At 46.4% G+C, this 14,427-nt stretch overlaps 1 protein-coding gene across 18 annotated transcripts in view; it reads right to left on the bottom strand.

Moving 5' to 3' along the window:
- LOC121588652 (RNA-binding protein Nova-1) overlaps nt 1-14,427 on the bottom strand; it is a 73,587-nt gene that overhangs the window by 12,545 nt on the left and 46,615 nt on the right. For all 18 annotated transcript variants that reach the window (XM_041906828.1, XM_041906830.1, XM_041906835.1 and 15 more), the window contains one exon: nt 97-285. In XM_041906828.1, the coding sequence (XP_041762762.1) occupies nt 97-285 (189 nt within the window). The remainder of the gene's footprint in view (nt 1-96; nt 286-14,427) is intronic.

Genomic DNA, 14,427 nt, shown 5'->3' with positions numbered 1-14,427 from the left:
AAAGAAAAGGTGCGAGAGGGTGTGAGAGGGGTAGAGATAGAAAAATAGGGCAGACAGCAGAAGGCATGTGTGGCTGTATGCGAGCGGAATACATACCGGGGTAGAAGTCGTGCGCCTTGGACATCTTCACCCGGGCACCGGCATCCTTCTGTAGGGAGGCGATCGTTTCGCCGCCCTTGCCGATGATGGCACCGGCCGCGACCGACGGTACCAGCGTCTTGAAGTGATAGTTGTCTCCGCCGCCATTGGTAGCAGTGGTAGTGGTGGCGGTGGTAGTTCCCGTAGCTGCAAAGGAAGCAAGATGACATATAGATTATTAACGGTGTGTGCAATAGTGTAGGGTGCAGGGGTACATCAAAGCAAGGAATGTTCACAACTGATCAAGATATCAAGATGTTGAGACGCGCAATTGCTGTACTTCTGTATGTTTGAGCGAGCACTGTTTCATTGTGGTAGCGGCAGCGTTGTCCATTCTCAAGCTGATGACGTTCGAGCACAAGGCACAATAAGCTGCAAACATTATGCCACAGACTCTTTGAAGTTGGTTTCACTTTTTTGGTAAAAAAACAAATAATGTTCAGCGCTCCGAAGAATGTTTTTACGCGAGATCTTTCCCCTTTCGCTTCCAAAGCTCCCCCTGGTAGGTGGGATAGAGACGATGGCTGTTTACGTTTTACTTCCTTCTGCGAATGTCACGGTCGCCCCGATGACCTCAGCCGCAAAGGCGCAAACAGAACGAAATATGCAAATAATATACAAACGGGGGGAAACCTGTCGTACGTGTTCCGTCCTCTAACAGCAAGCTAGTAAGCCAACCCTACCACATACGTCGGGCGTGTAATTTGACATTACGCTTGGAGGCGACAAAAAAGCCAAACCAAACTTTACTTCAAACTAAAACACACACATACAGCGAGCGATCCATGTTTTAAATCTCGCCAATTCCTACTGGGCCCATGGGGTGGGTGTGGGTTTGCGTCGAAAAACCGTCGAAGACATAAAAACCCACTCACCCACATTATTCTCCCGCAAGGTGGAGAAGTGGGCAGAGAGTGCGTGCAGTGGCAAAGATTGCGGAATTGTCAACTGCTCGGCGCTACTAGAAGGGGAGTCTCTACGATAAAGAAGTACACAACAAGGTTTCGCTGCACAACTCTTACCCACCAACGCCCAATGGCACAATCAGTTGACGGATGGTGAAGCAATCGGTGGGTGTGTTTCGAACCATGGGCTACACGGTTTCACTTTCGCGACTCTTTTCACTTTCGTTTGGTGGGAAAGAGGGAAGCGGGATGAAGAAGAGCGGCAGAGATACGAGATCTTTTCATTGATTGATTGCCGTCACGGTGATTGATTTGGAAGATGTTCCCCAATTACGTTAGCATCGTGCTGGAGCTTTCAAGAAGATGGTAGTATTTACTGAAAATGAACAAACAATGTGCTAATTTCTAGAACTGCACAATGCTCTGACTACCCCAGTACATAAAGCTCGCAGTAGCTCCAAGTTACTTGAAAAGATTTCCATTGGCTACAAACGAACTGACCGAGGCAGAGGACGATAAACAAGCACCATCAAACTTCTAGTTCATTTAAAAAACACTGTAGCAGATCGTGCTCTATCAACGAGTTGCTTTAATCTCCATGATTCACCACTCCAGCTCCACTTCCACTGCATGCAGGGCGAGAGCTTGGAGCGGAGGCTTTAGCGTTAGAGCTGCCTTTCCTCTTCCACTCCTGAACGGTGGACTTTGCTGGGTGCCGCTGTTTTTACGCTTCATTTGGTCCTTTTCGCTATGTTATGTGTGTGTGTGTGTGGGTATGCCTGATGTTCTTGTATTCTGTTTTGGCACACTAGCACATGTTTCGGATTTTTATCCAAACTGCAAAATCCCAGTCACGGTGTGCTCACAGCACACTACTAGCGGGGCAGGCAGGTCCTCATCATGGCTAGGAGGCAATAAAAGTTAATTGTGTTTTTCCATAGTGGACGACCTGCTTTTTGCCGCTGTCCGTGTGTGTCTGTCGGGGTGTATGATTGTGTTGCGAAGGTAGAACTCGGTAGAACATAAGCTGTATCCAGTACGTGCAACATTATCTAACACACTCTGGTTCAAACAATCAGGTTCCGGGTGAGACAGATAGCAAAAAAAAAAGAAAACCCGACCTCCACTAGCAGCCCCACGGAAAACTGTTAATGTCACGTACGAAAACTAACGTTATCCTTCCTTCCGGGGCGATTCAAGCAGCGAACTGTTTTGTTGGAGCACTGTGAACTCTCTACGGATTTTTGCTTTTCATTTGCGAACAAACGGTGGGTGCGATGCACTGTGCACGTTTAGGAGGAAGAGAGAAACTTTTTCCCCCACATTGTGTTGTAGGGCAGTGGTGTTTTAAATGAATAATAATGAAGTTTTTGGAACATGAAACAGATCCCCTGTCCGGAAAGTATGGCATGCATCTCGTCGGGAAAAGTTTAGATTCAATTTCTGCTTTCGTGTTCTTCAAAGCGAACTATGTATGCAAGTGTATCTATTTATTTTATAGATTCAGGATAATGATATTTTATATTTATCAGGTATTTTCTAATTGCAATACTAAATCCATTAAGTGCTAGATCCTCTCTCGCAAACGTCGCTATTTATTACACGTGCCTCATCATGCAACCGACGGGAAATTCAATATAATCACCATAAATAAGGCAAAGCGAATGGAATAACGATACCATTAATCATGAAGTAATGGAGAATAACGAAAATACATCAACAGCAATCCACTGCACTCGGCTCTACCGGCACCCGCCCCCATCGCTAGGCATCATCTAGTAATGATTGTAATGACCATAATGCTTGCACCAACGTCGCCCAGCCTGATGGGACGCGTACGGTGAAGCATACGATCGGAGAGAGAGGGCGGAAAAAGGAAAGAGCACTAAATTACACCCTCCTGTTTCGTTGGGTGACACATCTAAGACCTCGGCTGGTGCTCGAGACCCAACTAATGATAGTTGCTTTTGATGTACCCCTTCTCTTTCTCTCTCTGTCTCTTTCTCTCAAACGATTGTCTGGCAATGTGAGAAGTTAGATGACGAGGCTGCGACAAACGACGTGCGGCCGGTTTCTCGGTCAGGGTCAGCACGATGACAAGAGCCACCGAGCAGGCCCAAGCCGTTCTAACCTACTAGCCTACTGTCTTGAAGCTCGACCCGATGACTAGGTTCGATCGAACGGCCGTCGATGTTGGCGCAGCTGAATTGAAGGTTGAAGTAAATTAAGTTAAAGCTGTTCAACGGCAACAAGAAAACAGTTCCTCTTTCAATGTGATGATGGGGTTTGTTGTTTTTTTTTTTAATTTTTATTATTATTCCAATTGTGTGTTAATTGCTGTATTACGTATAATGTGTGCAACCGATCGTATAAACAATCAAGCAATCGTTAGAAGCAAGGTTTATATAGCAAAAGTTTTTTTTTTAAATAAATCCAACGTTTCAACCACCACCACCAGCGAGTGTGCGACATTTTCAGATGTTCCTGCAACAAGTGTCAAAAAGAATCGAGCGTTGTTCTCGCAGTCCTTCGCAATCCGAGCCCCAGATATTTCTTGGGTGTCGGACTTTGATTCGATTCGATAATGAAAACGAACAAAGCGTACCGTTTGTTTCAAGCGCGTTCCGTATTTACATATATGTAATGGGGACAGCAATCGGGGGACGAGCAATACGAGCAAAGAGAGAGAGAGAGAGGGAGAGAGCAGTTTTTGGGAAAGGGCGAGCCTGAGCGGTGTGTTTTATTTATTGTTCTTCTATAGCATTACCTTGTTGCGACACTATTTTTAGTACCGAGCAGCCCGTCGGTCGGGTCGAGAAGGGCATCGGAAGAAGATGGGCAGTAAGATGAACAGACCGCGGGCGAGCGCGCGCGCGCGTGCGATTGTGACCGGTACTAATTGCGTTTGTTTTCTGATATTGCAGCCGTCGTCAGCATGAAGATGCGACGTGACCGAAACGACAACCGGCGCTACATTCCGCCCAAGGCAGCCGCCCGAAACCGGTCAGCGAGTCCAAAACGAGCACGAGCACAGAGGGCCCAAAAACCGAGGTACGGCGCGGGCAAGAATGAAGCAAAAGTAAAAAAAAGCTCCTTCTCGACGCTAATAAAATTTGAATAAAAAGAAAAAAAACACCCGTAGCCCTCTCCGAATCAAGTCCAAGGTCTCGGTGGATACGGTCGCGACCGTTGATTGCGTCAATGTTCTTTAGTTTGACGCGTGGAGAGCTCGGGAAGGGGAAGGGGGAAAATGCATGGAACAACAAAAAACGTGATTCGGCATGAGCACGGCCAATGCACATTGTCACCGGGCTAAAGTTGTGTTTGCCACGCTCTCGTAGACGGTGGTGCTGCACTTTTCGGAACACCGGTAGAAGCCAGCGGAACAGAATGGAAAAAACCCCGCCGAAAGCTTATCCGTCACGTGTACGTACGCAGGATGACTGCTGGTCGTTTGCTTTTCAGTGGAAGGTACAAATGCAGCCTTGCAGCTAACGTTCTCGATTGGGATGGATGCGTTTGTAAGCATTGGAGATGCTTCTGGTACTGGGAGGGCGTTTTGTTCTGTTTGTGCTCGTTACGACGGTTGATGCCTGATGGATGCTTTATGACTACAGCCTAAAAACAACTACAAAAACAACTACAAACAACCATTTGCTCAACATTAAGCAACACAAATTTTTAAAACCAATTCAAAACAATTTGTCAAACACTTGGAAATTGAAATCAGTCTCACAGTAAAGTCGTTTCGCGAGAGGGATTTAATTGCAATTTACGTCATAATCTGGGAGAAGCAATAACATTGAAACCACATCGGTCAATTGCTTGCCTTAAACCGTTCTCGTAAATCCACCCTTTTGTACAACTCCCAAACTCCCGACAGACGCTCTTCTGGCTTCTGTTTTACGCAATGGAACACTCAATACACCGTGCCCAACCGTGGGTGCAATGTAAAATGCCATAAAAGTTATGAGCAGATAAAAAACACACATAATCATACCCCCAAGCAAGCGTATGTGGTGCATGCTGTTTTCCCCTTATCCATGTGGATAAAAACATCACCAGAATCGATATTACCGGGGCTTGGGCGACAAACGATCGCTTGAAAACGGGGAACCAAAACGCGAGGAGAAAAAGCTTTTCGAGCCACCAGGAACGCATTGGAAACGGAGCGTTATCAAATGATGGCTTGAAACTGTTGATCTTCCGTTTCCGCATCAGCACCCATGGTGGGTGATGGTGAGTTGAAAAGCTCGACAATAAAAGTTACACACACTCTGTCCGCGGTTCGGAAGTTTTCCCAAAGTTCTACTGCGCCCACCAAACCCGTTCGCAATCGTTCGGCTGTGTCGCTGTGCGTTCCAGCGATGCTGATAAGAGATCGTGCCACAGGAAGGGAAGGGCAGATTCAATGTGAAGGGTAAAAAATAATGTAAGGTGAACACAGCATCAACGCTAAAGTACGCAATAAAATTCATTGCAAGAGTCATTGAGACAGTGGGAGGAGAGAGAGAGAGAGAGAAGTGGAGAGATTATTATTCGGTGCCGGTGGTGAGCTCAACCAACCGAATATCCGACGATTATGATTATTATTGTGACCATACGAAGGGGTAACCAGGCACTGCCAACGGGAGTGTGAAACGGTGATAATGGTGCTGAAGTTTGGAAAATGATTGCCATTACCGGAGCATCGGGGGCGAGTGTGTGTGTGTGTGATTGTGGCCTTTTGCCGTTGATTTGTAACATTGAGCGACTGGCTGGCTGGCATGTTTGCACTGGCGGCAAAGTGACACATACGCGCGTGTGCGTGTTCGGTTGATTTTCGCTTTATATTGCGTTAGTGTGTGTGTTACAACTTTCTGCCGCTTGTTGCAGATAGGCGGAAACGGAAAAACTTTTACATGAAATTCTCTGAATCCAATGAATTGAATAGCATAAATGAAAGGCACACTGAACCACAATTATCTGCTCGACATCATCTTTCTACCATCACCGATAATGATTGCGACAAAAGTTTCCCTCCTTTACGGGTAAAGTTGTACAAGCTGATGTGTGTACATAACTTCCATTGCCCGAAACGTCTGACGTTAATGACAGCAAATTAAAAGCATTTTTTCACCGAATACTAAGTTACGGGAACAAAACGCAACTTCAATGTACGGTGTCACTTTGCGAACCATGCCAAGTTTAAGTAATAACTACAAGCACGTGACACAATTGTTGATTGGGAAAGTGTTGGAAACATCAACACGATTTTTTTGTGAATCAGCTCAATGCACTCGACGACTAAGTGTCTGGCCGGTGCACCTTTTTCAGCTCAGCTCTTTGCTGAAATGCTCATCGTTTGCCGTATGTTTATGTTTCGATTTCTCCCAAAAATGAGCCTACCATTTGCGATCGAACGATCGATATTGCATGCACACGTTGAGCGGTGCACTCGGCACAGTTACAGGGAACAACAAAGCGGAAAATCAATTGCCAGCAATTGAACTCAATCTGCGTGGAGTATAAGAGGGCAGAGAAAATAGGCCACTTGAACACAAGAGACACACTTAATTTAATAACAGTGTAGCTTCAAACTAGTCATGAAGAAATAGGGAGCAATTTGGTCGCTAGATGTAGAGATGTAGCCGGAAACACGATTTAGATGCCTACCGGTGAGGCTCACTTCAAAGACATCATTTCTATTCTTGACCAGTCGCCAAACCATAATATCGAACCAAAAACGCTGCATTAAGTGATCACATGTAATCAGTGAAACCAAATTAAAGTAAAAAGTTCAGTCAACGCATCGCCGCTAACCAAATTGCTAGCCATTTCCTACATACTTATGCTTTATTGCAGTGCCATAAAACGTGCCAAACCGCTAAACGCTGCTTGCGTCGAATCTTGCGCCGCACGAGCGCAAATTTCATCGAAAGATTCGCCCGTCCCCTTAATGTTGACACGCCATCAAAAATTAAATGCACATGCAAATTCTGCAGCAAACGGTGCGAAAAATAAGCCCCAAACATTTTTCGACCGTGCCGCGTCGTTCGTGTCTGCGGTGGTCTGTGTTTGCATTGCTGTTTTTTTTTTTGTCTGCGGACAGTTTTCATCTTTTCGACAGCTCAAATCTCCCAGCACGACCGACTGGGTGGATCCCGCAGGTGAGGCGATGCTGATGTTTCGACCATGTCGATTCCATTTGCCTGATGGCTTTATCGCGAAAAACTCCAGCGTGTACGGGACACGTGAACTCGCAAATGCGAAATGCGGTGCGCGAAGATTAAGAATAAAAAGCAACAAAATAAAAACATTGCCAATACCCAAAACACATAACCGAGCGGCGTACACCTTATTTTTTATGCGCTCGTAAATGTTACTGGTTGGGCGCGTTATTATTACTTTTATTGCACGGGCCCAGCGACGGGGTTAGTGAGTGAAATCACGCAGGGCGCCGACGGTGGACATGCAGATGGAGAGGGGAATAGGAAAGGATGGACCCAAGTCTGCACACACCGAGAGTGCTCCCGACAACGAGGTGAAGAAAAATCTGATTTTATGCTCACCCGGCCATGCTGACGACGGTGGCGGCAATGGCGCTACGCGCGTGAGGTGCGGTTAGAATTGGATGGATGTTTGGGCATAGAAGAGGGAATTATTTTTAGATCGCACTCGAGGGCAACCAGGGTCCGTGTGGAGCGGTGAAAACAGCGCTGCGAGAGTGGCGATCGTTCTTGTCCTCGTGGTTGCGAGTGTCCGGTAATTGTACCGATCATAATGCAGGGGGGGGATGATGGGGCGAAACTCATCAGTTCTGACGGGTTGACCACGAGATGGTGGCGATGGTTTGGTTGTGATTTTTCGTGCTTGATCTGCGATTTTATTCGTGGCATGTAATTACGGTGATAACTGTTCCGCGTTTTGAAGCGGAGGAAGCAAGCACACCCTCGCCCGCAAGTGGCTTAACCGGAGTATAATCTTAATACTTGTAAATCGCCCGTTCGCACGTTTTTAAATCCACTTCCAACCATCAAAGCAAAAACTGCAGTTAATTACACTCATCAAGACTCGCTCGGTTGGAAAAATATCGCTTTTATGAGCATCTAACAGGCAGTAAAAGTGCCAAGGGAGAAAACAAAAGGGAAAAATGTACTAGCCCGTTTTCTGCCCCGTTGCTCGCTATGGTATTTGGGCAGTGTGTGAAATTCTAACCCCCCTCTGAACTTAACACCATTGGAAGCAAATCAAACAAGAAGAGCGTTACATCCTCCACATCAACGCTCGGTTGTTGTTGTTTTTTTCTCTCTCCCCAATTCCTGACAGCAAACCTACTTCTCAAGACTCTATCAGGCAATGATGTGCGATGCCCCTTTCTGGCCCATATTGTGTGGGCGAAGGTGTCGGGCACTTGACAGGATCGCTTCAGCATTTTGGGGGGTGAAGAAAAGTTAGATACGGACGTCTGCACCAGCCGCTTTCCCTCTTGAAACCTTAGCTGCACAGCGATCATGAAATGGTGTTGCCGAGGGTAAGTGTTGGTTCGATTGCAACCGTCAGTTTGTTCAAGTTTCCAGATGCCCAACGGGTCCAGAAAACGATCAGAAAAAATAGAAACCCTTTCGTTCGGGCGTGTGGTGAGGAAGATCAGAGAGAGGTTTTCATTTTATTCATATGTTGTTGTTGTGGTTGGCTTTGCTTGAGAGTGAGCGGTGAATGAGTTTAAGCATTCGTTTGATGGATGGATGAATTGCACAAGACGAACGGGAAACCACCCATCAAGCCGGCCGATGAAGCTATCATACAGGGGGTGAGTCCATGGGATGTGTGTCATGCTATTAAAGTATCTTTAAATGTGCGTCACTTCTGGTTCATCGTATTGCCTCACGCCATGCTCGGGCGTGTCGTTTGCCAGCCGATGGATGATAATTGAAATCACATGTTTCTACTATGCTGCCGTTTGAGCAGTTCATTTCGATGTAAAGTGTGTGCTCCAAAGAGTGGTTGGTTTTGTTTGATTGGTCACAACTGAATGAAGTTAATTTTTTATCAAATTCTTAACGTTTTAGCTGAATGAGACCTTCTGAAAACAGCAAACAAACACCGTGCGGAAGAAGCAAAAATGGTACCACGTTTGTAGGTACGTTTTACCAAAAGTTTGACCTTTTCAGAGCCATCAAAGTGTGGTAGCTGTGCGGATTACCGGGGCGCCCCTGTGACCCATTAGAACACCTTTAGAGGATTAGATGATGGTCTCAGAACACACATATATATAAGGCAAGAGACTAACAAGATGACGTTTTACGAGCCACTTCCGGCGTATCCCAGATCTCCTAGCGATGTGATGTCGGAAGGACAAATCACAACCGGTTTATTGCACTGACCGGCTCATGACCATTGGTGAACTCTCCTGTTTTTTTATGGCGCTTCGCTCGTAGCGCGTAGAGCATATGACACCAGCATAAGATGTGCTTCCCCTTTGGGGGTCAGTTGATGGACCGTCGTTTTTGCGAGATTAGAGTGCGTGCCGGACCGGGGACACTTTTTTACTCACTCTACTACTCTCATAACGTACGGGGGATGGATCGTAAAGATTTCCCGCAAAGGTAAGAGTGCGCGCACAGACGCACAGTTTCCCGGCGCACCCGACCGTAGCTGGTGAGTAGGTGTCACTCGAGGGACCGTACGGGATAGGCCGTCACACGACGCCACTCGTCGAAGAAGTTGCCGAGACTAATGATATGAAAATATTTACACATCATCAGAACCGAATGCCACTCCATGGGGAGCTGCCGGCGGTGGTGGTGGATGTGGTTCGTCCGGTTGCTTAACAGCGTTGTTTCCCTGGGAAAGGTGAGGACAGGTTACTTTCTTCGGGAGGGGAAGGTACCAAAAAAGAACACACAAGCGCGCGCGCAAACAAGGATGAAAGTAGTGGGGCGCCTCGGATACGCAACTTCTACAGAGCGGTGTGTCTTCCCCGTGTTTGTGTGCGTGTGTGTTTGTGTCACACGTCAGGGCAATTCGCTCTAATTAGTCTCCCGGTGGGGTGTAAGTATTATGGTTCAATGATGATGGCTGCATGTTGTTTTCGTTTGATGGATCACCGTGCAGAACGTACTTCGGGAGATGCTCACGAGTAAGTATGGGCTGAGGGTTTGTTCCGTTTTGATCGATTATCAACCTTTATTGCGATGAATAATGAGTGCGTTCGAAGAAATTTGATACCAATCCATGAGCATTACGAGCCTTTGCTGATGAACCTTAGCAGTGTGTATTGATTTACCATCATCCCATTATAGATATGGATGTAATCATTGGAGAAATCAGCTTTAGTAAAATTCAAAGTTTTAATTACAAATTTAAATATCCCAACCGTAAAATAATATTCCAATATGTGTAAATAATACAATAATAAAAATATAATGTAATGTAATGAGAAAAACTGTATTCTTCAAAACAAACTCCAAACAAACTCATCAAACAGCGAGCCACCTAATATCATGCACGTGCAGCGTTTGGTGAAAAATTATTGCCACATAAAAACCACCATTAAGCCACGCGCAGGTTACAAAGCCAACCAGCGACAGCCGGTCCTGCAAAGCAACGAGCCTCTCTCCCGACAGCTGTATTCCGTTTTTGCATGTGAGGAGAAGTAAATTTATCGTCGCTTTCAAAGCCCGACCAACACTACGGGGAGGCACGGTGTGTACAAATTTCCGGTATCACTGTTGCCTGTCTCTGTCCTGTCCCTCGCGCAAGGACGTCACGTCGACCGATCCAAACCTTTCGGCACGATTCGCTTGTGTAGCATATTCTCAAGCACTACTTCTCGGTTGAAGTCACCGTACCCCATCGCACCTCACAAGGGGTAGCAGGTAAGAAAGTACACCTTTTGCTCAGCGAGCTAGAAGCGAGGACGGAAGTTTGCTCTAACGGAAAGCTTCCGACACACAATAGCAGCACAAAATGAAGCCGAACGCCTGTGTAGCCTGGGCAGAAATCCCACTCGCTCTCTTGCTGCACCGTTTGCCGTGAACTCACAATCATTGATCCGTTTCCGAGGCTGTGGCTGAGCACTGTTCGGTGCAGGGTTGGTACGGGTTATGTCGGCAGGCATTTTTGGTTCGCTTTATTCATGATTTACCACCGGCAGCTCCACTTAAAGCACTCCTGGTGGGTGTATGGCGGGTGGCCGGATTGTTGCCCGAGCAAAAGATGAAGGCTTAATAGTGCAGGACCTTCTTCTTGGCCTGGACTTGAAAGGACCCGAAGGTGATCCATCCCGTTCAAGTACGACGCCACACCGACACATTCACGGCTGGCAGAACAATTGCACACACACACACACACACACACACACACACACACACGAAAACGCTTTCTCTAAAATACAGGAAGTGATTAGAAGCCGTACGAGTGGAAGATTCCGCACAGGATGAGCTGACTGCTGAGATGGGTTTCCTGCAGCATCTGCGAGCCATGCGAAGGTTTCGTACCGTGCCAGGTAAGGCACGACCCAGTTCGGCAGCAGAAAATAGCAGTAAACCACAACAACCACCATCTTGCCAGTGCCGATGTGCCAATCTGAACTGTGTGGGAGTGGGTGTGTGTGTGTGTACGGTGTGGAATGGGTTCTGTGTCTATTTTTAAATCCCTTGTTGGTGTAGACGCCTGATCTCGCTTGTGACTGGCGAGAGAGTTCCTACGTCCAGGAAGTTAAAGATGCAAAGGTTCTGGAAGTGGGAGCTCTTAGTGTTAACACTCCGATCGGTGACAGCTATCGTCAAGCTGTCAGACTTTTGCGAAAGAGAATGGAGCGCCAAGAGAACGCATGGAGGCAGCTGTAACCGATGGGGAGGGCGGCGAAGTAGGAATTCGATCAAATTGTTTTTCACACTACATCATTCGAGGGGTACGCTTTTCTTTTTCACTGCAATAGAACATCTCTGGGGGTTTTCTTGGTGGATTTGGAATGGAGTATTCATGTGCTACTTTTCATACCACAAAGAGAGAGAGAGAGAGAGAAAGAGAGAGAGAGAGAAAGAGAAAGAAAGAGAAAGAGGGGGGGGGGGGGGAGGGGGAGTTTAAACGTCACCGGAAACAGGATTCAAGCAAGCGGAATTAAATTTCCAATATTCACAACATACTTCCGTACATCCGTGTCAGAAGACTTATACGAAGAATAGGGAAGAAATGCTGGAACCTAGATATAGGACACTTTCAATTGTAGGAAAACCCAGCAGGAAACAAAACAACATCCAAAGGAGACAGACAGGAATTAGCGTCTCGTTTTTTTGGTGCTGTCAGCGAGCAATGGAATCGACATCAATTTCATCAAACGAAAGCCACCATTTATCGCTAAAGGCAACCATCATAAGCGCCGTAATGTCTTCCCCTTCCAAACGCAGCCTCGCGCGTCCTCGATGGAGTGGACTATTTTTATCTATTTGTTTGGCAATCGTGTAGCACATTGGCGTTTGATTTGCCCACATAAATCAGCGAACGAACGAAGCGCTCGTGAATGGAAATACCTCACCGAAGCACTTGCCCCCCTAGTTTGTGTAAACAAACGCAACGCCAAAGACCATTACCGTGGGCAGGGCGGGGGTTTCATCTGCACTGTTCGTGATAAATGGGCACCCGAAGATACTGCAATTTGTTATCGTTTGCGTTTGGGTTCGGAGTGAAAATATGCTCATTAATTTATGCTTCTTGCAGTACCAGCAAGTGGGGCCAGCAAGCGTTTATTCCCGGTTAAACGCATCGTTAACCTAGTGAGAGCAAAGGCCAAACCATATCTTTTTGTAAGCAAATTTACACGGTTGTTAAGATGAAACAGGCAAGATTTGGTCTTTCTATAGTTTATTGCAAATGTGTAAGAGTTACTCCTACAAAAGATGTTGGTTTTTGTCGATACAAAAACTCGTAGTAATATCATGAAAAGAGTATGGTCGAATCGCATCCTGCACGAGAGTGTGTCGCACTAGAACAAACACTCTGATACGATTGGTAAGCAAGAGGAATGCTTTCTATTACCTTAAGCCCAGTAATCCTAATCCTTTGAACAAACCGATTGCAGCGAACGAGCGGCCCATGAATGTTTGATGATTCAATTTCATCGTACGAAACACCGAGTCGTACATATTTGATATGGTTCCAAGAAGATGTGGTTGGTTTCTTTCCACAATCTGGCTTTACCACTGAGTATGAGTGCACTTGCAAAGGAGCTATACATCTCTTTAAGGAAGATATTGGTCAATGACGAAAAGAGTTTTGATGATGTCTATTTCTGGTGCCTTTTTCACCAATTGCATCAAGAATTGTTAATACTTTAGGGTACACAATAAAACAGCATTACTGATACCTCACTTTTACAAATCAAGTGGACAAAATAAAGCAAATAATTGCATTAATAAATCCTAATAATGCTGCGGATGCAACGCAGTTGCGCAAGTTAACGTGATTCAATTATCACTAAACCAGTTGGACTGCCACGTGTGCTGTGCACCTACAACACAGCAGTGCGCTAGACGGTTGGCTCAAACATGAAACTAATGAGCCGCAGCAAAAACCGGACCACACCACAGCAATCGCTGTCAAGGCGGACGGGGACCATGGTGCCACCACACTGCACTGCACCGCACTAACCAGACGTGTTGCAGTAACACACCGATGAACGACGATATATTGACCATCGGGGACAAGGCTACACGGGGTGGAAAACTCTTGCCGTCGAAGCTTTCCGGCAGGTCGGTGGCAGTGCTTCTTTCTGCGGCACGACCAAACCGACCCATTCACTGGCCGAATAGATCGAGTGTAACCTTCAGCGGGGTTGGGGAGCTACAGCGGGTATGATGCTCTGCTGCTGTTGCAATGTGCTGTGCTGCCTGCCGAGTACTGTTTGCAGTGAAAAGCTTCATTCCTTCGTGTCAGGCATTAAAAACATGCTATCGTCGCATTGGCTCAAACTGGCAGTTACTGTAGCAGGATTGGACGGGAGGCAAGCTGTGTTGAGTGTTTGGGTGAGTGTTTGAGCCCTATCCTTAAGCACGGTAACGGATAGCTGTTTGAAGCTTTTTTGGTATGGTGCATGGTAGAGCCGTTTGAAGTTATATTTAACTGTGTGGTTGGAAATGTTTATTTACAAATGTTACAGTACAGTGATTTAAGCATCGTGGAAGCCTCTTTTCCTCAAGAGACTATAGCAAGAAACAATTTAGTTGACTATCCCCCTTCGTTTCGGCACACAGAAAATAGGTGAAAGATAAATACCAATTATCGCGTCCGTCCCCTAACAAACGCTTGCACGGTGTTTGCTCAGCACTGTTGAATTTTCACCTGCCACCGCATCTAACAACGTGCGGTGTGGCTTTAAAAACCACGCATCGGCAATTAGTCG

Source organism: Anopheles merus, chromosome 2R, assembly GCF_017562075.2.
Source record: "Anopheles merus strain MAF chromosome 2R, AmerM5.1, whole genome shotgun sequence".
Taxonomy (NCBI): domain Eukaryota; kingdom Metazoa; phylum Arthropoda; class Insecta; order Diptera; family Culicidae; genus Anopheles; species Anopheles merus.
The sequence above is the reverse complement of the archived record's forward strand: the minus strand, read 5'-3'. Positions and strand labels throughout refer to the sequence as shown.